The sequence below is a fragment of the Ptychodera flava genome, chromosome 1, assembly GCF_041260155.1.
Source record: "Ptychodera flava strain L36383 chromosome 1, AS_Pfla_20210202, whole genome shotgun sequence".
NCBI classification, from domain to species: domain Eukaryota; kingdom Metazoa; phylum Hemichordata; class Enteropneusta; family Ptychoderidae; genus Ptychodera; species Ptychodera flava.
The window spans coordinates 35,744,684-35,769,540 of record NC_091928.1 but is presented as its reverse complement, the minus strand read 5'-3'; the positions used below and the strand labels follow the sequence as shown (position 1 = coordinate 35,769,540).

Sequence of the window (24,857 nt, the reverse complement as noted above, 5' to 3'; positions counted from 1 at the left end):
AGGAAAATTGTGGACGAATAAAAGGAAACATATTCTCTGTTGTAATTTGCCCTGGGCTGTACCGGTTTCTTTGCCAACATTCGGAATAAGCGGATGCTTTCAATTGTTAAAAGATAAAATAAACCCAAATACACGCCACCATCTTAAGCGACACGTTTACTGATATATATATATATATATATATATATATATATATATATATATATATATATATATATATATATATATATATATATATATATATATACAAAATGTATACAATGTGCCCTCCCGGTTACATCTACATTATATATATATATATATATATATATATTATATATATATTATATATATATATATATATTATTATATAACTAAACTCATAATATTGTATAAAGAAGCATTTATGACACGTTATTATTATTACATCATTATCAATGGTATAGCGATATTTGTGTCATTTTCTGCGATGTATTCATATTTGTAAAGTATGTGGAGACCTATAGTTATTTTCAAGCGTTTTCCGACCTACAGTGCGTCTATGCTATATAGATGTAATCTCTATTGATTGTTTTCCACTATTTTTGCTTTTGCTGTCAACTACGATTTCTTGTTGTACTCCAAATGGCATGTTGAAATACACTGTATTCAGCTTGTCAGATCAGTTTGTCCTTGTATAGAGTGCATTGTTATTGTTGGTGAGTGAGTTCTGGTCCAGACGAGAATGCAAATGTAAACAATAGCAGTGAATTTTACATACATAGAGGCTATGTGAATAAGCTTAACAGAGGGTGTTTCAAAATACTTTGAGGAGTACCACAAGAACCTGCAATTGACATACAATGCTATGCTGTGCTGTGTTTGTCTTATACAACTACTATGTAATGTGACTATGACAAAATATTTTTTAGAGTACGGATACGTGTGATAGCTATTAATTACCTATGGTATGGCACTGTTACCCCAGCGATCTTTTCGTTCTGGCATCCGAGTGTCATCTTGATGAACGGAAAACATAAGACGAAAAGATCCAGAACCACCAAGCAGACAGCCATCTTCTTGAGACTTGGCTTCCAGCGTTTCAGAACAAAACCGCAAATCAGAAAACCAGCAAACGTCGGTAGAAACACATTTAAAACTACAAGAAAATAAATGCCAGTTGTTCAGCACTTTAAAGAATGTCAAACGGAACCTTGTTCCTAACTATGTGTTAATATCATCTGTATTTACATAGAAATCCCTCATACGCAGAACGAATTACCACACACGCGGTGAAATATCACAGAAGCTTTGAGCAACGTAATAGAATTTGTTCGTATAAATAACCAAAACATGCCAATTACAACAATTAATGAATTACTTGCCTACAAACATTCCTGACTGCGCTGCTGTGATGCGAAACTGTTCTTCCAAATACTTTGGATGAAACATAGCCACACCGGTATTGGCAACGAGAGCCGTGTTACCGAGCACAATGGCTACCAACGTCGGATTGGATGCAAGTCTACGCATCACTCTTGGTAAATCTATGAAACAGATTTGATGAATACTTACTCTGCTGAACAGAGAAATAATTGCTGTACATATAGGCAAACTATTTTTCTAGTCTATAATTTTTGATTTAGCATGCGACATGTTTGCTTTCAATGTTAGCAAATATGTTATCGAGTCTAAAATTATCTTTCAACACCAAACTATTGTCATTCACTCTAACATATTTGCTATATGGTTGTTGTTTAGAGTTTAAAGAGGAGTACGGAAATCTTTTTCTACCCACCTCTCTCCTTCCGTTTGTCTGTCAGTCAGTCAGCCTGTCTGTTTGTCTCTATCTTTGTTCGTCTGCCTTAGATTGTCAGTCAGTTAGTTTGTCTTTCTTCTGCTTCTCAGCAATTCTCGTAGTCTGTGTCTGTTTGTCTCTCCCCGTCTCCCTGTTTCCATTCAAATGTCTGTCTCTGTCTTTGACTTTATGTCTGCCTCTGACTCTCTGTCTGTGTCTGACTCACACTTTCTCTGCATCTCTCCCCTGTCTCTCTTTCTCACTGTCTTTTGATTGCTCGTGTTTTCAGTATTCTGTATATTTTCTGTAAATTTTGAGTATATGGGAATTTGCTTGTTACAACATAGATAACTAAAGTTGGATGTTACGTTGCCTTCACAGACACATCTTGACAAGAGACATCTATGGAAGTGAAAGGAAGCCTTGAAAAAATAAATCTTCTTTTTTGAAGTAGCATCTGATATAGATAGAGGGATACAGACGAAAATTCACACAAAAATAAAGGTTAAAGAAGCACTCTTTCAGTCACATCTTTATCGTACACACATCAAAAAGAGGTCCTGTCTTATACTCATAAAAGGTAGCACGATTCACAGAAAATTGCCCCAGCCACTTTAATTTTGTTATGTCAAAAAAAATTCGCCTTGTTAAGAGCGGTGCAAGTGCAGAAGAATACAGTGGCCCTGCCGTCCGGACAAGAATGTTTGACAATTTACACTGGCCTTAGGCAGCATTCACAAACACCTCTAGCGAGATGTGCTTCCGGAGATTCAAAAAAGTACTAAATTTTTTCAAATACCCCTCTTACAAACTCACAATACGTTCAAATTCAAATCCCCTCTTCTTGCTTGTCATAATTTTAAAGCCCCCCTCAAAGGAAGGCAAAATGTCGCCCATATAGTGCTTCTTTCAAACATATCAAATTATGATATATGGGAGTCTATTGGGCGAACTATTAACAATTTTCTCCATAAAAACAAGCTATATCTTTACTTTTATACGTGTTTGTCAATTCATGTAATGTACTGTGCTTGAAGTGGCTGGTGAAAAGTGCATGTGTGTACAAAAAATTGATTTTTAGATTTCATCGACCATTTTGATTCACTATACATGGTGGTCAATGACACAAATATGAACACGTATTTTCCTAGACGTTTGATGACTGATATAAATGTACTTTAATAAGTATAAGCTGTTTAAAAGTGCAAGTGTGTGCAAGAATTTTAATTAAGGAATTTCAACTAAAATATTGATTCACTTTATAGACTATGACAAAATTGTGAATAATTTTTTCCGGAAGTGAAAGTAGCCATATTTGTGCATTTTTAGACGTTGGATACTCTATACAAATGTACTTAATTAGAATAGAGTGGTTATTAGTGCATATGTCTACAAGAAATTTGGTAAACATATACATTGGAATCTATGGCGAAACTGTGAATAATTTTTCCCTGTATGAAACTTGCAATATTTGTGCATATATGGACCCTTGATAATTGACATAATTGTTCTTGATTAGGAGAGGCGGTTAGACGTGCACACGGACCGTGACGTGCATTGTGTGTACAAGAAATTTGATTTTGGAATTTCGACGGAAATTTTGATTCACTGTACATTAGTGTCTATGAGAAAACTCTGAATATTTTTAAAAATACTAAACTAAGTCTATGTTTTAATATTTGCTTTATAATTGATACAAATGAGCTTCATTCAAATAGTTTGTTTAAAGTTCAGATGCGGATAACAAATGATATTGAATTTCACCTAAATTATCATTTCACTTCTCATTCTAGTCCAGTCTACATGTAAACTATTAAATATTTTTCCTGACAAAACTCACTGTATCTGTAATATGCATAAAGACGGTAAGCATTATTATTGATGACAAATGAATCCTAGTCATGACGCGAATTCAATTTTAAACAATAAACAATGCTGACTTTACACATATCGCTGTGCTTGACTTTTCATCATGCTTCATGGAGTATAACAAGAAACTGCAGTGGATACACATAACAAAACTACAGAACATTCGCCAAACTTAAGCTTAAATTGACAACCTAACACATATTTCATATCAATCAGAACCAAATTTTTCTCGAGGTCACCCCTTCAAGTTTCCAAATCCTTTCAAGTGCCCCGCAACATACCGTTGATATGTATTTCAAGTCCCCCATCACTTATCCCGCTCCCCTCCTTAGGTGTTTGTGAAGGTAGCCTTATAGCCTACTTTGATGAAACTAATGTTGACAACTAAAAGGACACCAATCACTAATGTGATACTTCATCTTGAATGCTCAGGGAGACACTTGATTTTGGAATTTTTCCTTACCATGATAACGTGATCTTACCTTTCAGATTTCGTGCAATACTCTGTCTTCCCACCATTCCTTTAACATGCATTTGGTTTTTGGCTGTATTGAGTGTCTCTTCACCGCCGCCATGTTCCCCATGTGTCGGTCTCCGGTTGCTCGAAATCCGCTTTGGAACGAGGAACATCAACAAAGCGAGGATCAACATGAGACATCCAATAAGCAGATAGCCCATCCACCAGGCACCAACCCAGCGTGGGTCACGTTGATCGATGTCGAGAGTAATTTCGTCCACTCGATAGAAGTCCACGTATCGTTTTATGAATTGCACCGACAAAGGCATACCTACTATAGGACCAATGACATTTACGGCGTATAGAGTCCCTGAAAATGTGAAAGCAGACTTTAAGTGTTCTTGGCATATGAGATTGGAAATGTGAAAATTGAAATGTAAACACCTATGTACATTCATTCATTCATTCATTCATTCATCCATTCATTCATTCATTCTTTCGTTCGTTCGTTCGTTCGTTTGTTCGTTCATTCGTTCATTCGTGCATTCATTCATTCACTCATTCATTCATTCATTCGTTTGTTCGTTCGTTTGTTCGTTCATTCGTTCATTCGTTCGTTCATTCATTCACTCATTTATCTATCTATCTATGTATCCATCCTTCCATCGATCCATTCGTCCGTCCCTCCAGCTATATACCGTCAGAAATACATATACTTTAAAAAGTAGATGTAGTGTTGCTCACCGATGTACATAGGTGACCTGATTTTCGATACGTTGTCGTCAATGTATGGCATACCAAGCGCGTAACCCGCATTTCTGCCTGCGCCTTGCAATATAGCAGCAACTAAAATAAGAATTACCGGTTCAGAACCCTTTGGTACCAGTGACGATGCCAGCGTACTCTGGCACTCAGTGGTGTTTGACAGTACAATGTCATCAACGTCTTGCAGGTATTGAGTCGCATTCTGCTCGACGCACGCGTCTGGGAGATTCACCTCATGGAAATTCGCGGGAAGCTGGGAGTTGTCGTAGTTGTAAGGTGTCGACACGAACTGGGTGAGCGCCTTGGTGAAGAAAGCTAGAGAGCATACGAGAAACGCCGTCGCAATCCAACGCAGTTTGTGGCTGTTGGGCCTGCCGCCGAAGTACGTAACGAAAATTATAGAAGTTATGTCGGTGATTTCTTGCAGTGTCTCTGTCAGCCCGATGAATCTACTCGACAGGCCGTACCGTTTCTGAATGCTGGTGATACTAATGAAAGTAAAACTAAGTTCGATGGTTAGTGTGAAGGAGTTCAGCACCAACATGAGAAACACAAAATTGACCGAAGCCAATCTTCGGCGACAACCGGTTCTAAAATTACCAGCGCCAGAATTTGCGTCCGCGCAACCACTCTGAGTTTTCAGTGCAGGCCCAAGTTGTTTCAAAGCCCCTAAGTCGGTGTCTGCCATTTTAAAAATCCTTCGTATTACAAATGCACAATATAATGTCTCACATGTACACTGTTGGAAGACAGGAGAATGCACAGCATTAAACGTTTCTGAAAACTAAACGGTTTTTCTCGTTACTGCTGATTTTTCGTTCGTGGTAAATTTGGTAGTTACGATTGGTGCTGCAGATGCACGACAAGCTAGAATAGCGCAAACGAGCCACGAAGATAATGCAAAGCTTAAATTTCTAACGGAACCGAAAACGGAATTCGTGCTCGCAACAGCTCTAAAGCTCGCAACACGCTCTAAAGCTCAGCGACTCCAATGCCCCTTGCTTCGGTATAAGCTGCTTATTGAAGGACATCAGATGTCGAAATGTATCCAGTTTCATGCACACATCATTTGAGCAGGAACAGTACAGGGACCGCTTTTAAATCGCAACCTGGTCACGTGTCCACAAACAGACGTTTTTTTTGTAATATGACAGGTTCCCCAGTGTTGTGTAGCGGGGAAATGCATTGTACAAATTACTGAGAAAAGTCACACAACTACATCTGATTGTCTCTACACTGCAAATTTTTGGGGCTTGCAAAATGACCAATGTAGGACTTGAACCCACGTCCCCCTAATTCAGTTCGGATGCTCTAACAACTGAGTTGACGGATCAGTACAAATTAATGAGAAAAATCACACAACTACATCTGATTGTCAGAGATTGTCGGGAGAATAACCAGTGTAAATCTGAGGTCTCTTTAGGGGAAGAAAAGTCAAATTGTGAAAAACTGATCACAGCCTGAGTGACCTACAGTGACCTTGATGCTTTCAAGTCTCATGGTCTTCCATATCATGAGTTGCTCTCTGGCATGATCTTGTGTACAACTATGTTTCACTGTCATTGACGTCATTTGAGCCAAACTTTTCTTCAACTACATCAGAGTCAAAGCTATCTCTGTATGTAGTGACAGGGACACTGCGGCAGCACGGTAGATGCATTAACTTTTATAATTTTGACAATGCCTTTGTTCAGTTTATACAACTGCGTTCTTGTCCTACTCACTACAGCATGTTTAAATGTCCAGTATAGCTTGCCAACACAGCCAATGTATGTGTACCATGATCATTGACAATTAAATGGACTCTAATTCAATTATCACCGAATACATTTTATATACATGCTTTGTCGACAGTCTTAATATTGTGTGTTTCAGCATGCTGTAGGGAGACAGCAAAAATTGAAAAATTATCAAGAGTTGCAGTTTCTACCCTGTTACCAGGCCCACATATTTGTTTTTATACGAACAAGCGTATGTGTTTAGATTTTTTTACATAAAGTCATGAAATGTAACAAAATTGAATAGATTTTGTTTAATATTATTAACATTAGAACAATTGGATGACATTATAAAGTTATTTACCTTGGAATCGGAAACTTTAAAAGTAACAGGGAATAAAAAAAATTTCATGTCCCCTGTAGGTAGAGCAAAATTTTAAAGTCCCCGTCTACTACCCCAAAAATTTTCGAATCCCCTTGAAATCCTTTAGCCCCCCTCACCGTTTTTTTGTGCACGCAGCCTAATCAGGATGTTGGGATTAGAATATACATGTACTGTGTTATACTAACAGAAATTAATGATGGTAAATACATCAAGATTATCGCTCACCGAGTTATTAAGAAACCAGGCCTAAATGGTAGCCATTTGTTGTATCCTACTGTCGACACCATTGTCGAAGATGCATACATGTAATTCAAGGATGTCATGTTCATAATCGGTTATACGTTCATTCAATTCGAAAATTGGCACTCAAATGCACCTGCCGGGTTTTTTTAGCGCAGTCAAAGTACTTATCTTTTGTAATATGTGACGCCATAGTCACGTATGACGTCGCGGTTTAATCTTTATATGACGTCAGCAGCGAGGCAATGTTCTTCTTTCAACTTGATATTCAATGCCTTTGTTTAGTTTATACAACTGCGTTCTTGTCCTACTCCCTACAGCATGTTTAAATATCCAGTATAGCTTGCCAACACAGCCTATGTATGTGTACCATGATCATTGACAATTGAATGACTTTAAGTCTGGACTCTAATTCAATTATCACCGAATACATTTTATATACATGCTTTGTCGACAGGCTTAATATTGTGAGTTTCAGCATGCTGTAGGGAGACAGCAAAAATTGAAAAAATTATCAAGAATTGCAGTTTCTACCCCGTTACCAGGCCCACATATTTGTTTTTATACGAACAAGCGTATGATATGGGGTAGATATGAAGCAAATTAATCGCCAAGATATAATAAAAAGGTTCGTTTCTCTGGTAGAAACTCGATGCCCATAATTGGCAGGATAAACACGACTCGCGCAGCAGCTTATACCATATGCTCCATGCTACCCAACTCTTTAACAACAATATTTCCAATTCGCAATACAACTTTTGCATTACATTTCTGGTCTACTTTCCATTTGTCTCACTGGCTTTGATACGAATTGACTGTGCTGCTCGGAAATAACCGCACGAGTCACTTTCCCCAAAATGTCAAATAGAACCTTAGAGACATACACAACACAGGCCTACAGAAATACTCACTATAGGTTAAGAGCCATACACACCCCAAGTACACTTCATAAGGTGGTACTCAGTGAAACTGAAAAGAAAAATTCTCTGCGCATGTCGTAGTTGCATGTGTATCAAAGTTGTTCCGTAACGAGAAATAGATCATTTGGAAATTTATATGTTTGAATACATTTGAAAGCTATATGAACACGAACCAACTAGTCGAAACAGCAAATTAATGTATAGCTAAGTTTTAAATACCATGGGGTGGTCATTACCACATTTCAATGACTTTGCCGAACACAGCACTATCTAAATGACAAGACGATGTATGAGATATTGTAATTGACTGAATTACAATGATGTAATGAATGTGGATCTTATAAAATAAACCTAAACCGAATCGCCATTTCTCTAGATATAAATTGTGTAAAAACTATGACTAAAATGGTTAGATGTCTACCAAGCTATACACTGAAAGGGACAGTGTAAATGCCACCACCATTAATTTTCGTCATCTAAAGACATTTAAAAGGTTCTAGAAATATTGCTTGCCACGTCATAGCAACGGCATAATGAAATAGAACGCGCTGTACAGCGGGTGCATTTTGTCTGAATTCGCTTTCAAAATGAAATTGCTGAGTATTTAATAACAGCCAGTGTTTCTTTCAAATTACAATCAGAACTTTGTATATTACACACTGCAGGAAGCCAATTAAGGAAAAATGTTTCCAATGTTATTTCCGATGGTACCAGGAATTTTTGTAACGTCGTAAATAGTAGCCCCCATACTAAAATTAATTATACGCACTATCTGTTTTCGTTTTAACTTCTCTCATGTTTGTCTAACTGTCGGCCACTAATAAGATTCGAGAAATAAGATGATTGTTTCCATTGTTCATTAAGAAGATTAGTCATGAATATCCTATCACATTAATGATCTGCGCTTTGTATTCTCTTGAAGTGAAAGCGTAGCAAAACGAAGAAGAGAACAAAGGGGTGTTTTTGTTGTTGTTATGACCCTATCATTGAATGATTGATTACACCAGTCGGGTTACACTAGTCTATCCGTAATCGCAACAAATCTAATTACCTTGCGGAAAGTGAAAAGACAATAACATCAACGAGGCAGATTTCTGGCTATCTTACGTTCAATTTATCATTTCCTCTGTTCCGTTTTACTGAATTCAAACACTAGGTATTGTAATAATGGCCTTACACTGCTACTATTATTCCGATCACAGCACCGTGATATCTTCTGTAAATTTCCTGAAGCAACATGTCAGTGATTTTGTGAATGAGAGGGTTTTATGGTCACATCCGTCTCAATGCAAATAAAGAAAATTTTGATGAAGAAAACATTATCTTTATTGAATCATACAGAAAATGACTGAAATCGACCGTTTTCCTACAGGTATAGTGAACAAAATATGTTAACCATGAATCAATTACTTTCTCAAGATGTAAAGGACTACATGAGGGTGAAGAAACAAATCAACAGCTTCAAGAACAATGCATGACCTCATTCATGTAAAATATACATGACCAACCCCAGTGATTCAAGTATCAAATTAGTAGTATAGTGAGAAAAAGTTGAAAAGTAATAAGACATAAAACAAACACACAGTGAGTATAGCCATAATCCTTGATTTGCATCGTTAAAATTTATCAAGTGAATCAAACTAAATAAGCGTGTAGCAAATATGGTTCCTGTTTACGATCAAATCAAAGACAACTAGGGCAGGCTTACTTCCTGAGAAACATCAAAATTCGAATACGCATTAAAGGAGTAAATACATCGAACAAAACGCCACAAAACAAATCATAAAATAAATGAAGCTTAAAAATAACCCTGTTTTCATTAGGCTACCGTGTATTAATGCCGTGAAGAGGCCAAAGAGTGCCGCATTCACTCGAGCTTCAGCTTGTCCCACTTGGCAGTTACGCTGACAGATTTCCGGTATGCATAGTAAAAAGAATAAAAAGAACATCTCTAAATACAAACAGATGCATTTGATACTTTAATGATCACATAAAAATAATGCATAAATATGATTGGCATTCAATATTTAAATGTCTTATGAAATGATTATGCCTTAAAAAGCTTTCTTGACCATAGGAATGAAGGCTCAGCACAAGCTAATGAGAAGGTCACCAAGGCTGATTTTGACATATGTCTCATTTAGATTCGGTTAATAGGGAAAAGACATTTTCATTGACCATAAATCGTACGATTGCTCTATAAAACATGGGCTAAATACATGGTAGGTGTGTGCATTTGCGGGGTTTCAAATTGAAACTTTGGCACTCTTGAATATGTATGAGGGAACAACCATTTTTGCACAGGTATGGACTCTGCCGATGCTGTTGACTTTTCATGGTTATTGGTTTTTTCATATCTATTGTTTTCCTTTATCATCCTCCTGTGTAAACGGAATTTTGTATAACTTAATTTTGATTACTTTTCTTGAGTACAGAAGTATAAACACTGCGATTCTACAGTCACTGACAATTAGTTAAAGTTTCACGGTTTTGTCCCCTTGCAAAAATGTTTTATCCCTCATACATATTCAAGTGCCCCCAGCATCCAGTTTGAAGCCCTGCAAATGCATACCTATCAAAAATTTCACCTTTGTGTTAGAGACATTGCATGATTTATGGCTGGTGAAAATGACTCTCCCTACTCACCGAACCTAAAAGAGACGTATATGACAAAAATCAGTCTTCGTGACCTTTCTTTAATTAGTAAATTTTTACATTGACTAAAATTCACTTGTAAACAACATTGCAAATTAAAGATATAGGAGTGTGGAGAAGCTGAATATTACACATCTCAACATGCTTTAGGGAGTGAGAAACACAAACATGGTGAATAAAAGGACGAAGAAATAATAACCATGAAAAGACTGTTACTGTCCCAATGACCAATATAGTACTCAGCATCAAATTTGTTACACAACAGCTCATCACTGCATGAACTACCAGATAGGTGTACAAAACAATTAGACTCATCAACTATGGGAGTTCTGATATTCTGGTCCATTGCTGACTTTCCATGCTTGTTCTTAATGTTCATTCCAGCCAACTCCCTTACTGAGAAGAAGCAGCGGCCTAGGAATCTCGCACAATAAGAAAGTATGATGATTGTAGCAATGAACAATGCCTTTTGTCGCTGACGCGTAAACATACGCCAAAGAATCAGGCTGAAGTTCTTCCATCTTCATAGATTTCGAAAGGATATAAGGGAAACATTATTAACGAACTGAATATTACATGTAGGTATGAAGAGTAACGTTTAAGGTGGCGTTGCGTGTTGCCACACTTTTTTCAAATCAAAATTTCTCATCACTCGGAAACCCCTCACACTATACGTTTTCAGACAGCCGAGTATCTGAAGTTTAGTATAAGAGCAATTATTTTTTTGAACATGAAGTGGCTTTTTCGGGGGACCATCATTTTGGTATTATGTTACAAAATTAATTTTAGTCAAAAACTTGAAGCCTCGTCTTGAAAACTAATAATATATCATTGGAAACTAAAGTTCATTTAAAATAATTATTTTGCTTTGCATTTATTCTTGAGTTGTAGCATTCAAAACATTGGTATTCAAAACATCTAATAAATCATGACAAGTCAGATTCGAATGGTCCTTATTCCCGTTTTAAGTACCTAATCACCTGACAAATTAGTCGTTTTGTTGTAAAATATGTATAGAATAAAATTTGATGAAGCCAAAAATTGGCCATTTGCATTACATCTCCATAAATTAACACCTTGTTCTCACCCATCTTGCAACTGATTGTTTTTGCAAAAAGTGTACCCTGCCAGAATATCAGGCTAAAATTGACATATACTGCTATTTCGATCAGCGTAAGGCAATAAAGTATAACTTGGCAAAAAACTAAGATTAATATACAGCGCCACCTTAAATGAAAAAACACATAGCGTCAATGATATTTGACTCACATATGGTTCGATGTGGCATGCCAGAATGAGTGTACATACAACATTTAATATCTTCTATGGGTCTTAGCTTGTAATATCATAATGTCAAGTGCCTATATTTAAATACATTTTTTGAGGCATCAAATACCATGGCGAAGTATTTATGAATGGCAACTATTGCAGTAGGCACACACATACATAAACATCATGGAGCCTGTTACATCAGAATTAGTGATACAATCTTCCATACGAGGTAAAGATGTCCTCTTGTGATATTGTACTACATGGGATTAGTGTTAACAATATTTGATGATTCAGCAAGCAGTAATGTTAAAGAAAACAGCTTATTATTGGCTTCGAAGTCTTCAGTTGTCTTTCTGTGAAATATTACAAACCTGTAAAATTCTGACTTACAGTCACTGACATTTTGACAGAGATAACACATTTGCTGCTCATTATTTTTCATTCAGCATACTTTTTTCTAATGATAACTTCATTCAAACTAATTCCCATTTACAGTTTAGTATGGATCTTCACACCAAATACAAAGGTGTAATTTGCGGCGGTTCTCAAGGTTCCAAAGGTTTGCAATTTGGCCTGGGAATTCAAGAATGAGATATTTGGCATTTTTGGACAAAAACAGCAAGCATTGCCGCAAAAATACAACATTGTATGTTTTGTCGTATTTTGAAAACACTCAACAAAGTTTACCCCAGGGAACAAGCAAACCAAGTTTCAAAACAATCGGACAGGCGACTTTAGAGAAAATGATTTTTTTACCGAAAAAATTACTCGTGTTGACCAAAATTGACCAAACGTGCTATGCACATGAAAGCTACTATGACACAAAATTATTGAAAGTCATTAAGCATTTTTACTGCAGCCAAATCCATAATTAGCATATTTTAGGAACTTTCCTTATAAGGTATACATATCTTGATTGCTTCGACCAAAGTGGACGAAACTTTCTATGCATATGGACGATACTATGATACAACATTACTGAAAGTCATTAAGCATTTTACTTAAGCCTATTCCTTATTTGCATATTTAATGAACTTTCCTAAATAGGATTATATATCTGGATTGACTTCATCAAAATTGACAAAATCAAAGAAATATAATAACTAAAAATCGGTGTAGATTTTTTAGAACATCTTATTACTAATTTGCATATTCAACGAACTTTCCTTATTAGAGATGCATATCTGGATTGGCTTAATCAAAGTAGACAAAACGTGATATGTACATTGAAGATACTACGATATAATATTACCAACAGTCAGTTTTGATTTTGTAGCACATGTATAACATCTAATTCCTCATTCATACTTAACGGACTTGTCTAATAATAATAGTAAAAGTTTAAATTCACAAACAAGTGCCATATATACTGAAACACGTGAGCATTTTAAGTTCATATCTGGTATTAGTTCAAGTTATCTGTTTTAGGAGTTTCCATCCTGTCTTGTAGACAAAACCCGGCAAAAAACACCTACTAAGCCTAGGGGCTTGATTCTTCTATTCGCAGGAAATACATACACGTTGACAGAGGAGAGCAATCTGTCGCCACTGAGGGCATACTTTGGAGTTCCTGGGACAATTGCCCACTCAAATTGAAATCCGTTAAAAACTGCAGATATTTTTCATACGGTGACTTTCTGCTGTATTACAGGAGTTTCGTGGTATACTTGTTCAGATTTTTCTTCCTATATAGCTCTTTATATGTGGCCATGGTAGTTTCATTGTTTACTTTATCAGTTCATTAGCTCACATCTTCACGCACGTGAGCTAATGTCGTATAGATGTCTGGCTGTCTGTCTGTGCGTGAGTGTGTGTGTCTGTCTGTCGGTTTGCACGATATTTCAAAAACGCCTTAACGGATTTCAGTCAGATCTGGTAGACAGGTAAAATATTCTAATGGCAAAAAACGTTTAGATTTTTGATTAGCCTGGCTTGCATATTTCATGGCCCTTTGCATAATTAATGTTTTAGGAAAAAAGGACATAAAATGAGAACGGCTGCATAGAATTGGATGAGATTTGCTACCAATGTTGATCACACAAGGATTTATCCGCCATGACAGACATAGAGGTGTGACATGAAAGTTAATTCTAATTTGCGTATTTGATGAACGTTCCTAATTAGGGATCTGAATTGACTCAATCAAAATTGACGAAACTTGGTATGTATATTGAAGATAATACCAAGATACTATGATACAACATTATTTGAAGTCATTAAGCATTTTTACTTCAGCCAATTCCCAATTTGCATATTTGATGAACCTTCTTAGTTAAGGATGTATCTCTGGATTTACTTGATCAAAATTGAAAAAACGTGTCCTGTACACAGGGGAAACTACAATGACCAAAAGTCGGTTTAGATTTTTACAACATCTAATTACTAATTTGCATATTTAACAAACTTTCCTAATTATGGATATATCTGGATTAGCTTAATCAAAGTTGACCAAATGTGTTGTGTACATTGAAGATACTACGATTTAACATTATTTAAGGCCATTTAGAACATTTATTTTAGATAATTACTCATATGCGTTTTAAAAGAACTTTCCTAATTAGGGATGTATATCTGGAAGTTGACAAACTTGCTATGTCTAATGTAGATATTATGATATGATATTACCAAAAGTCAATTTTGATTTTGTAGATAATCTTATTACTATTTTTCATATTTATTGACCTTTTCTAATTAGGGATATATCTTGATTAACTACATCAAAGTTGATGAAACCTGCCATTTACATTGAGTAAATATGATAAAATATTAATGAACGTTGTATAGTATTTTTTATCAGCAAGTTACTAATTTGCATATTTAACTAACTTTCCCAATTTGGGATATAAGACTGAAAGGACTCTAAAAAGTATATGAAACTTACTATGTACATTGATGAGACAATTATGCTGTATAAGTGAAAGATATTTTGCATTTTCATGTCAGCTAATTTATAATTTGTATATGTAATGAGCTTTCACAGTTTGACATATACATCTTGAAGGACTTGACCACAGGCAATTTAACTTGCTACATAAAGTGATGATACAATGACAGCAGTCAAAGAAATTTATTATTTTTATTTTAGCTAATTACATATTTATATACTTAATCACCTTTGGAAGTAATCTGTGGCGAATATTGTTCATGATTTTGATCAAAACACTTTCAGTAAAGTTGAAAAATTGTGGCAAAAATTTAAATTCACAGACAAATGCAATATACACTGATACACGTGAGCACTTTCAGTCCACTTCAAGTTTTGGTTGCTTGAATTGTCTAAAATTTCGTCATAAATGGCTATATTTGCATTCTTATCTGCCATTTTTAAAAAACTACTTACTTGTTCACATTACAGAGTGTGGATCGCATATTAGATTCTCTCACAGCCCCTTCACTCGCTATGCAGGTATGCGACCTGAACGGTCTTTCTAACAAGCGACGCTCACCAAGCCAGCCATGCTATAGCATAGTGGAAGCTCGGCGCCTGCTCGCTGAGCCGAGTTTCCTCGGCTCAACTGCTGAGGGCACTAGTACGGACTTACGTAGCTTTAAGAGAGTCTAGTCACGTATCTGAGTCATCCCTGTTTTTTTTGAAAAAAAACCAAACTGCACGAATGCATTGCCCGGGCCGGACTAATTTATTTCTAGGGTCTGAGGGTGGGTTTATAGTACACAAACATTTGCGACAGAATCTAAATTGTGTGTCACGTACAATGGTTGAAGTTAGTCCTTGGCCAAGTTTACGCCTTACCTGTTGGCTAGAGCGTGGTTGATAAATGACTGGTTTTTCATTCGTACTCAGGTCCCTGTCGCCTCTGGGCCTGGCCCAGGATTGTGATAAGACAAAACACATTTTAGTCCGCGTTCACCCTATAATCGCTTGCTGCTCAGTCATTTATCGGCCAGGTCTAGGCCAAGTGCCAGGGTATCAAATTTGCCGCTGGCCGACATAAATTGTTCACAAATAATTTGAGCCCAGGTTGCAAATTTATGACGATTCTGAACCCTCTAAGACTCTACATAATTTAGGCCAACGAATGGACACCCGGGGTCAACATTGCGCTTTCACAATTGTTTAACAAAACAAGGGCTGCCCAAGAAGCGACATAAACTCTGCAGTGTGAATGTGGTATGAAAAGTGTGAGATCAGCTGATCATCATTCTCCTGACCAGTTGACCTCAAATCACTATTTAACAATATAATTATGCACGTCCGAACCTAGACTCTCCATAGTCTGGTTCCCTGACCCATTTCCCCGATAGAGGGCGTGGGGAAATAAAGGGTCAGGTCCGGCTAATGTAAACATGGACGCTATTGGGTTAAAATAAAACAGGCTGTGATTGGATGAAAGTAAAACTTGTAACTTTTTCTCATGTTTCTTGGGTTTCGCACTTTCAGGCTCACTTGACACCACTTCTTGTTTGTACCACAAAGCCGTGGAGGTAGAAAGAAAGACTTTTTACCTCCATGATTTAGCCACTGTGATTTAGCACACCTCTTGATACTTTTAGAACGTCGACATGATGCCTTGCATTTTTCACAAAATCGGACACCATTCTATCCATCGAAATCAATCGTCATTCACAGTTCCAACAAAGTTGCTTTCAATTAGCTGTGATATCGCAGCAGTACTTGTGGCGTGTATCGAACGTGCTCTGGTCATTGGGGTCACGCCACAGTCGGCGATGACCTCAATGACCCTTGCGCGTTCGATACACGCCACGTACTGCTGCGATATCACAGCCAGCCTTCAATCACCTCTATTTCCCCGTACTTCTGGATTAATCCTTTCAGTTTATGTTTCCCGTCTCGTGTGCCAATGTTTTTGGTTCGGATACCAGTGTTTGAACATAATTCTGATTTAGTCGAATTTTGACCGGCGTTTTCATAGTAGCAGCCATATTTGTTGTAGCATGTTCTGTCAGGTGACTAACCTCCGCCATCTTGAACAAAATTCTGTTCAAGATGGCTACCCGGTACCTGACCCTATATTTCCCCACGCCCTCTACCGGGGAAATGGGTCAGGGAACCAGACTAGACTCTCCACAGTCGCTGTGCCTTGTTTTGTGCGCGCCCACGATGGGCCTGCATTCGAAGGCTACGCTGTGCAGCTGTGAGCACGCGCTGCCAGACACAGCGACTGTCCGTTTTTGCAAGTATATGAATATTCATAAGGGTAGTGTCGTCAAAGAAACACTATCTAACTGGGCGGAGAAAATTTTTACCAGTAGCTGACAGACTTATATACGCAGTTTGTTTTATTTTTCATTTTTCATTTTATTTGGCTATGGTACTTGTCATTTTTTTTGATTAACGGATGTGTGTAGTTCTATAAAGTACCCGGATCAGGCAGAAATCCGACCGGTCGCTTGCAAGAACGTCCAGACCCTGGGATTCGCGTCGCGTCTCTGAAGGGCGCGCGCGTGTTCCAACAGGGAAGAACGCGAATCGCAGGGTCTCTGCCAGACTAGTCCGAACAATACCATGGAGCAGATCAGTGGAAGGAAGTAAAAGTAATAACTAGAATGTTAAATACGATTCGTTCTGAGACACCAGAGCCATAATGAAACATTAAAAAAATAAGAGTCATTAATAATTTATTTATATATACTTTTTAGCTAAGAAAGCTGTTCAATTCAGTTGTACACACTTTCAACAAAGAAGTCCATGTCTGTTCATCGTTCACTCATCCCCATTGTATTAGTTGGTACTTGAACCAGCGGGAATTGAACAATGAAGAGATCACAAATCGACTGAAATATCAGCTAATCACGTTTAGCCCCAATAATCAACTGCACAATAAAACACAATACAATATACATACATACTGTTGCTAGAGATACTTAATATGTTACAAAAGATCTGTTTTGAAGATAAGAACGAAAAATTCCATATATGCTTTTTCAATTATTGCTGAAATCTGTTTCTAAAGTGGTACCTTCAGTTCTGATATTTTCGGGATTGGCACTTCACACTACAAACATTGTAAAACCACTCCTAATAATTGAAAGGTAAACCACATTTCTAAAAGACAACTCGAAACTATTGAAAGTTGTAAAACGAAAATGTCAATATGCTATCTTTTTGAAAAACAGACGATCAACAGCCATACTGCAAGAGTCATTCCCTTATAAAGGCTAGAGCGCATTTCCAATGGGAAATTTATATAAAGATTAACTTTTGAGCTGACTTTATCATTTTTTGTACACCAGGGTCATCACACTGACGTCACATCTAGTTCATTAGATTCAGAGTCACAAACCGGCCGAGGTTCAGGGTTTCCTGTCAGTCCGAAAACTCCTCGATACCCCTGGATGTTGTCCGTATTTCCTGGGTCGGGATTCCTGAAAAGTGTGAGCATGGCAACGATGTAGAAAATAAAGGAGGTTCCCTTGAGAAACCCGAATAAGCCCATCAACTTGTATCTGAAATCAGGCAGATCGTAGAGGAGACAGGCTCCGCGTTGTCCACACGGTGTCTTTCCCCACAGGGTGCAGGCAGAATCGATGAGAATTCCCGTATACAATGGTGACGGCATGGAACCTGTGTAGACATGAAGAATCGATAAATCCGTAGCTGTATTCATTTTAATATAAGACCTTGCACAGTTTAGTCTATGGGCGTAAATCATTGTATGCGCAATGTTTTCCAGGTCTGATTTAAAAATGATTTTTTTGGCACAGTTCTTTGTGATGGAAGATATTGTTCGGACAATTATCGCGAAAAGGAAAATTGTTACGGTATTCTAGTGTTATGTATCGACCATTGTGTAAACACAATAATCCTAAATCAAAAAGTCAAGACTGGTACACTGTCCAAAATCACTTTGACAAATTGCAAAATGCTACGGCTGTCTGAATAGCTCTTTGGACGTGCTTGTTAATATTACCATTTTCGTAAACGAAAACAGCAGAGAGCAAGCGAATAACGGACTGTTTAAAAGGACCAGTCTGTTCTATTTGTATGTATCGTCTGAGCAGTAGATTAAAAAAAAAACAACAAGTACTTTATTGAAGCAGAGTCCCAATGCAGATCCATGCAACATTAAAACATATAATATCCTCAAGTTATGACAGACATGGTGTACATTTAATCATACGCTGCCAATTTCTGAGAAAATGTGATGCTATTGATTTATTGAATGCTCATAAGTATATAGCATGGCAATTGATAATTTGCCTACCGAATAATTGAGTGACGACAGCTCTGAATCCCATCGCGTATGTTTTATCGGTTGGAGATACGCACCTGTGAATTTGAAAACATGAAGAATCCATGATTTCTGCTTTACTTGCGTGAGTATTACATTTATGTTACCATGAAACCCTGGATATCGATTAATTTCCCGATATGGAGGAAGGGAACACAACTTATCATATGGTAGAATGAAATCTAATGCAACGTTCCAATAAATACAGTTAAACATCACAGTTCTTGGCAGGTTATTGAAAGTTTGTCAACAAACTTAACCAAACTTGATGGTCATCTTCGGGTAACAATATTTTGCTGCTGTACACTAGACTTATAAACCTAAGTATTTTCATATGATTTTTAACTCTGGTCTGTAGCTCAGCCACTGGCGATACAACCTTTTGCAACTTCCAAACTGCACTGATCAAACTTACCGCAGAATTATAATCAAACTTAAGATGAAAGCCATTGCAAACAGAGTTCCGAAAATCCCCGACAGAATGGTGAATATTATCAGGTCTCGTTCACATGGCTTCGAACATGTTCCTTTTGAAGCGCTTCTTTCCGTAACGTACACTTTCAGGTTTCTGTGCTTTCCAACGCATCCACACTCTTCGAAAGTCTTACAAGAACATGGATAAAGGAATGAAAATAATTCACACTGGGACACAGGTCGATTCAGACTTATTATAGAACAGATAAAAGAGTAAGGTTACCGAGAGGATATGCATGGCGTTCTCTAGTCTTTCAACCGTTTGAAACAAGTTTGATCTAACTAACGTCTCTACTAGTTTAAGTATGAAATGCTCCTGACAGGTATTTATGCTCAGGTATATTACAGTTTGTATTTCCGAGATCGTGGACGTGTTTCAACAATTACTTCTTATTTTTACCTTTTCAAAGATTACCAAGAATTAAAACACATTACATAGATTCAAACAGCGGTGAATCAGTGCACGTCGTTAAATATTTTAATATAGGCCGAACGTCTGTATAGTAATTTCGCTTACATAAAACCGGTACTGAAATGTATTGCCTTTTTATTGATTGAATTTCCGTAGTCGTTGATGAAGATAATTATTCCGAGTATCCGAACTTGCCATGATATGCTGTCATGATTGGGGAAGCTATTCCAGTCTTAGTGTGCAAGATAAAATACCTGGTATGGCAGTGTGAGGGTGATAAAAGATTACATACCTTATTAATGTTGGAAACCGTACAACCAGCGTGGCAAGCCGAGTAGTATGTAACGCCATCAGAGCCGCAAACAGGGTTGTATCTTTCTGGGCATGCGCATTGCGAATTACATGTAGAACCAAGTTCCGTTTGTGTATGAAAATTTGGTTTCGATGCCGTGCTGGAGAGAGGAAAATTGTGGACGAGTAACAGGAAACACATTTATTTTCTGTTGTAATTTACCCTTGGTTGTACTACTTTTTATGCGAAATAAGTAGATGCTTCCAATTGCTAAAAGACAAAATAAACCAAAGTACATGCCACTATGACACTGTTAGATATATTTTATGAGTAACGAAAATCATAATAACTGTATAAGGAAGCATTTATGACACGTTATTATTTGTACATCATTATCAGTGGTATAGGGATATTTATGTCATTTTCTCTGATCTTTCACAGTACAAAATTTGAGAAGAATATCTACACCTATCTTTATTTTCAAGCATTTTCCAACTTTTCTCTAGATTTAAAGGCCCAGTAGCTGTAACCTTTGATGATTGTTTTTCACTATTTTTGTTTTCGCTGTCAACTGCGTCTTCTTGTTGTACTCAAAAAGGCATGTTGAAACTCTCTGTATTTAGCTTGTCAGGTCAGCTTGTCGTTGTATAGACTGCATTGTTATTGTTGGCGAGTGAATTCTGGTCCGGACAAGAACACTTATGCAAATAATAGCAGTGAATTTTACATAAGGCTGTGTGAAAAAGCTAAATAATGTGTTATTCGAAATGCTTTGGGGAGTGGATCAAGAACCTGCATTTAGCATACAATGTTGTGCTCTGCTGTGCTGTTTGTCTTATACAAGGGCGATGTAATGTGACTTTTGACCAGAGAATATTGGAGTACGGATAGGTATGATCGCTATTACCTATGGTATGGCACTGTCACCCCAGCGATCTTGTCGTTCTGACATCCCAGTGTCATCTTAATGAACGGGAAACATACGACGAAAAGATCTAGAACCACCAAGAAGACAGCCATCTTCTTGAGACTTGGCTTCCAGCGTTTCAGAACAAAACCGCAGGTCAGAAAGCCGGCAAACGTCGGTAGAAATACATTTAAAACTACAAGAAAATAAATGCCAGTTGTTCAGCACTTTAACAAATGTCAAGAGAAATCGCTTTTCCAAATCTGTATCAAGATCATCGAGATTTACATAATCACTTGCGCCCGGAGCCACCATACACGTGCAACTCGCGATGAAATATCACAGCAGCTTTGAGCAACGTCACAGAATTTGTTCGTATAATTCACCAAAGTACACAAAAACAAGAATAAATGGACTTGCCTACAAACATCCCTGACTGCGCTGCTGTGATGCGAAATTGCTCTTCCAAATACTTCGGATGAAACATAGCCATACCGACATTGGCAACGAGAGCCGTGTTGCCGAGCACGGTAGCTACCAACGTTGGATTCGATGCAAGTCTGCGCATCACTCTTGGTAAATCTATGAAATAGAGTGGATGGATTCTTAGTCTGATGAACAGAGAAAATCATTGCTGCAGTACATATTAGAAAGCTACTTGTATATTCTATTGTTTTTTATTCAACGTGCGACATGTTTGCTTCCAATTTTAGTTAATCTGCTGTCGAGTCAAAAAGCCGCATTCAACTTCAAACTGTCGACATTGAATCTAACATATTTTGCCATATAGATGTTGTTTAGCTTTAAAAGATTGAACCGGCAACGTACCGAAATAGTTTTTTCTAACCATCTCTCCTTCCATTTATATGTCAGTTAGTCAGCCTGTCTGTTTTCTCTGTCTTTATTCGACCGTCTTCGACTGTCAGTCAATTAGTTTGCCTTTCTCTGCGTCTCACTTATTTTCCTAGTCTGTCTGTTTGTCTCTACTCTTCTCCCTGTCTGTGTGCCACTGTGTGTCTCTGTGTTTGACTCTATGTCACTCTCTGACTCTCTGTATGTGTCTGACACCCACGGTCTTTCTCTCTCTCCCTCTGTTTGTGTGTCTCACTGTCTTTCGATTGCTTCTGCTTTTAGTTTGAGCACATGGGAATTTGCTTGCTACAACGACATAGATAACTAATTTATAATATCATGTTGCTTTCACGGACCCATCTGGATTACAGACATCTACAGAAGTGAAGGGGGCCTTGAAAAAAAAATAACGCTTCTGATGTGAAGTAGCTCATGGAGTATCAAAATGGGCCATACGGAATGAAAGGTCATACAAAAAAGATAAACGTAATACTCTCCAGTTAGTTATCGTACACACATAAAAAGAGGCTCTGTCTCATACTCATAAAGGTTAGCACAAATCAAAACAAATTGTTCAAACCACTTACATTCGTTATGCCACAAGAAATTTTGCTTCCTTCAGTTAGAGCTTTGCAAATATAGAAGATTAGAGTGGTCCTCTTATCCAATCCAGAATGTATTGTACTTTGTGCCTATAGTCTATGTCGATGAAATATTTACAGCAAAAAGGACTCCGCTCATTAATGTGGTACTTCATCTTGAATGCTCAGGGACTAACTTTCTTTTCCCTACCTTCATTACGTGAGCTTACCTTTCAGATTTCCAGCTATACTCTGTCTTTCAACCTTTTCTTTAATGTGCACTAGTTTTCCTGCTGTGTTGAGTGTCTCTTCACCGTCGCCATGTTGTCCTGTGTCGGTTTTCGGTTGCTCGGAATCCGCTTTGGAACGAGGAACATCAACAAAGCGAGGATCAACATGAGACATCCAATTAGCAGATAGCCCATCCACCAGGCACCAACCCAGCGGGGGTCACGTTGATCGATGTCGAGAGTTGTTTGGTCCACTCGATAGAAGTCCACGTATCGTTTTATAAATTGCACTGACAAAGGCATACCTACTATAGGACCAATGGCTTTTACGGCGTACAGAGTTCCTGAAAATGTGGAAAAAAACTTTCCATGTTCGTTGCATATGAAATGGGAAATATTAAAATTGAAATTTACACACCTATATTCATCCAACCATCCGTCCATGCACCCTTCCATCCGAACATGCATATGTATATTCACACATGCATGCATGCCTGCATTTATTCATTCGTTCATTCGTTCATTTGTTCGTTCATTCATCAATCCATCTATCGATCCATTCACCCGTCCCTTCAGCCAGCCAGGAATCATTCCAAACACGCATTAAAGACTGGCGAATGTGCTATATGCAAATATACCCTTATTATCCATCACTTGCACATCAGGTCGACAATAAAATTGAACTTTATGTTCACGAAAAAGGCGATATCGTTTTGGCGAAAAAGATTTCACAATAATCGGAAGCTTATCTACCTAATACTTTAAAGAATAGGTTTATTGTTTACTCACCGATATACATGGGTGACTTGATTTTCGATACGTTGTCGTCAATATATGGTATACCAAGCGCGTAACCCGCTTTTTTGCCCGCGCCTAGCAATATAGAAGCCACTAAGATCAGAATTACCGGCTCAGAGCCCTTTGGTACCAATGACGATGCCAGCGTACTCTGACACTCAGTGGTGTTTGACAGTAAAATGTCATCAACGTCTTGCAGGTATTGAGTCGCATTCTGCTCGACGCACGCGTCTGGAAACCTTACCTCATGAAAATTCGCGGGAAGCCGGGAGTTGTCGTAGTTGTAAGGTGTCGACACGAACTGGGTGAGCGCCTTGGTGAAGAAAGCTAGAGAGCATACGAGAAAGGCCGTCGCAATCCAACGCGGTTTGTGGCTGTTGGGCCTGCCGCCGAAGTAGGTGATGAAAATGACAGAAGTTATTTCTGTGATTTCTTGCAGTGTCTCTGTCAGCCCGATGAATCCACTCGACAGGCCGTACCGTTTCTGAATGCTGGTAATACTAATGAACGAAAAACTAAGTTCGATGGTTAGTGTGAAGGAGTTCAGCACCAACATGAGAAACACAAAATTGATCGAAGCCAATCTTTGGCGACAACTGGTTCTTAATCCGGAATTAGAGTCAGCACATCCACTCTGAGTCTTCAGCGCAGGCCCAAGTTGTTTCAAAGGCAATAAGTTCGTGTCTGCCATTTTCAAGTCCTTAGTATCACATAGGCACAATAAAATGTCTCAGATGTACTCTGTTTGAAGACAGGAGAACGTACAGCATTAAAGTGGCTGAAAACTAAACGATTTTTCTCGTTACTGATGATTCTTTGTTCGTGGTAAATTTGGTACAGTTACGATTAGTGCTGCAGATGCACGACAAGCTAGAATAGCGCAAAGTCCTTATTTTCAGACAAACCACGAAGATCATGCGAAACTTAAATTTATAATTATGAATGAACAACGAAACCGTAAACGGAATTCGTGCTCGCAACACGCTCGAAAGCTCACCGAGTCCGAGGCCCCTTGCTTCGGTATTAGTGGCTTATGGAAGGACACCAGATGTCGAAACGTATC

General features: G+C 37.8%; 2 protein-coding genes across 2 annotated transcripts; both read right to left on the bottom strand.

Annotated features, from left to right (window-relative positions):
- Nucleotides 1-1,335: 1,335 nt before the first annotated feature.
- LOC139144503 (solute carrier organic anion transporter family member 2B1-like) lies at nucleotides 1,336-5,535 on the bottom strand. Its single transcript, XM_070715204.1, has 4 exons — nucleotides 4,827-5,535; nucleotides 4,108-4,452; nucleotides 1,983-2,060; nucleotides 1,336-1,505 (listed from the first exon to the last, which is right to left on the bottom strand). Exons 1-4 carry the CDS (start codon nucleotides 5,533-5,535, stop codon nucleotides 1,336-1,338), a joined length of 1,302 nt encoding a protein of 433 aa, XP_070571305.1.
- A 15,794-nt stretch (nucleotides 5,536-21,329) lies between these two features.
- On the bottom strand, nucleotides 21,330-24,485 carry LOC139144494 (solute carrier organic anion transporter family member 1A4-like). Its single transcript, XM_070715193.1, has 4 exons — nucleotides 23,786-24,485; nucleotides 22,997-23,125; nucleotides 21,754-21,915; nucleotides 21,330-21,529 (listed from the first exon to the last, which is right to left on the bottom strand). The coding sequence occupies exons 1-4, from the start codon at nucleotides 24,483-24,485 to the stop codon at nucleotides 21,330-21,332; spliced, it is 1,191 nt and encodes a 396-aa protein (XP_070571294.1).
- Between the last annotated feature and the right edge of the window lie 372 nt (nucleotides 24,486-24,857).

What these genes read in the sequence shown, in the direction of transcription:
- LOC139144494 (XM_070715193.1), bottom strand. Translation starts at nt 24,485, where the DNA reads ATGGCAGACACGAACTTATTGCCTTTGAAACAACTTGGGCCTGCGCTG. An exon ending in CAAGTCACCCATGTATATCG is followed by an intron (nt 23,126 to 23,785) that starts GTGAGTAAACAA and finishes CTCGTTCCAAAG; the next exon opens with CGGATTCCGAGCAACCGAAA. An exon ending in GCAGTCAGGGATGTTTGTAG is followed by an intron (nt 21,530 to 21,753) that starts GCAAGTCCATTT and finishes ATTTTCTTGTAG; the next exon opens with TTTTAAATGTATTTCTACCG.
- LOC139144503 (XM_070715204.1), bottom strand. Translation starts at nt 5,535, where the DNA reads ATGGCAGACACCGACTTAGGGGCTTTGAAACAACTTGGGCCTGCACTG. An exon ending in CAGGTCACCTATGTACATCG is followed by an intron (nt 4,453 to 4,826) that starts GTGAGCAACACT and finishes TCACATTTTCAG; the next exon opens with GGACTCTATACGCCGTAAAT. An exon ending in TATTGCACGAAATCTGAAAG is followed by an intron (nt 2,061 to 4,107) that starts GTAAGATCACGT and finishes CAAAATTTACAG; the next exon opens with AAAATATACAGAATACTGAA.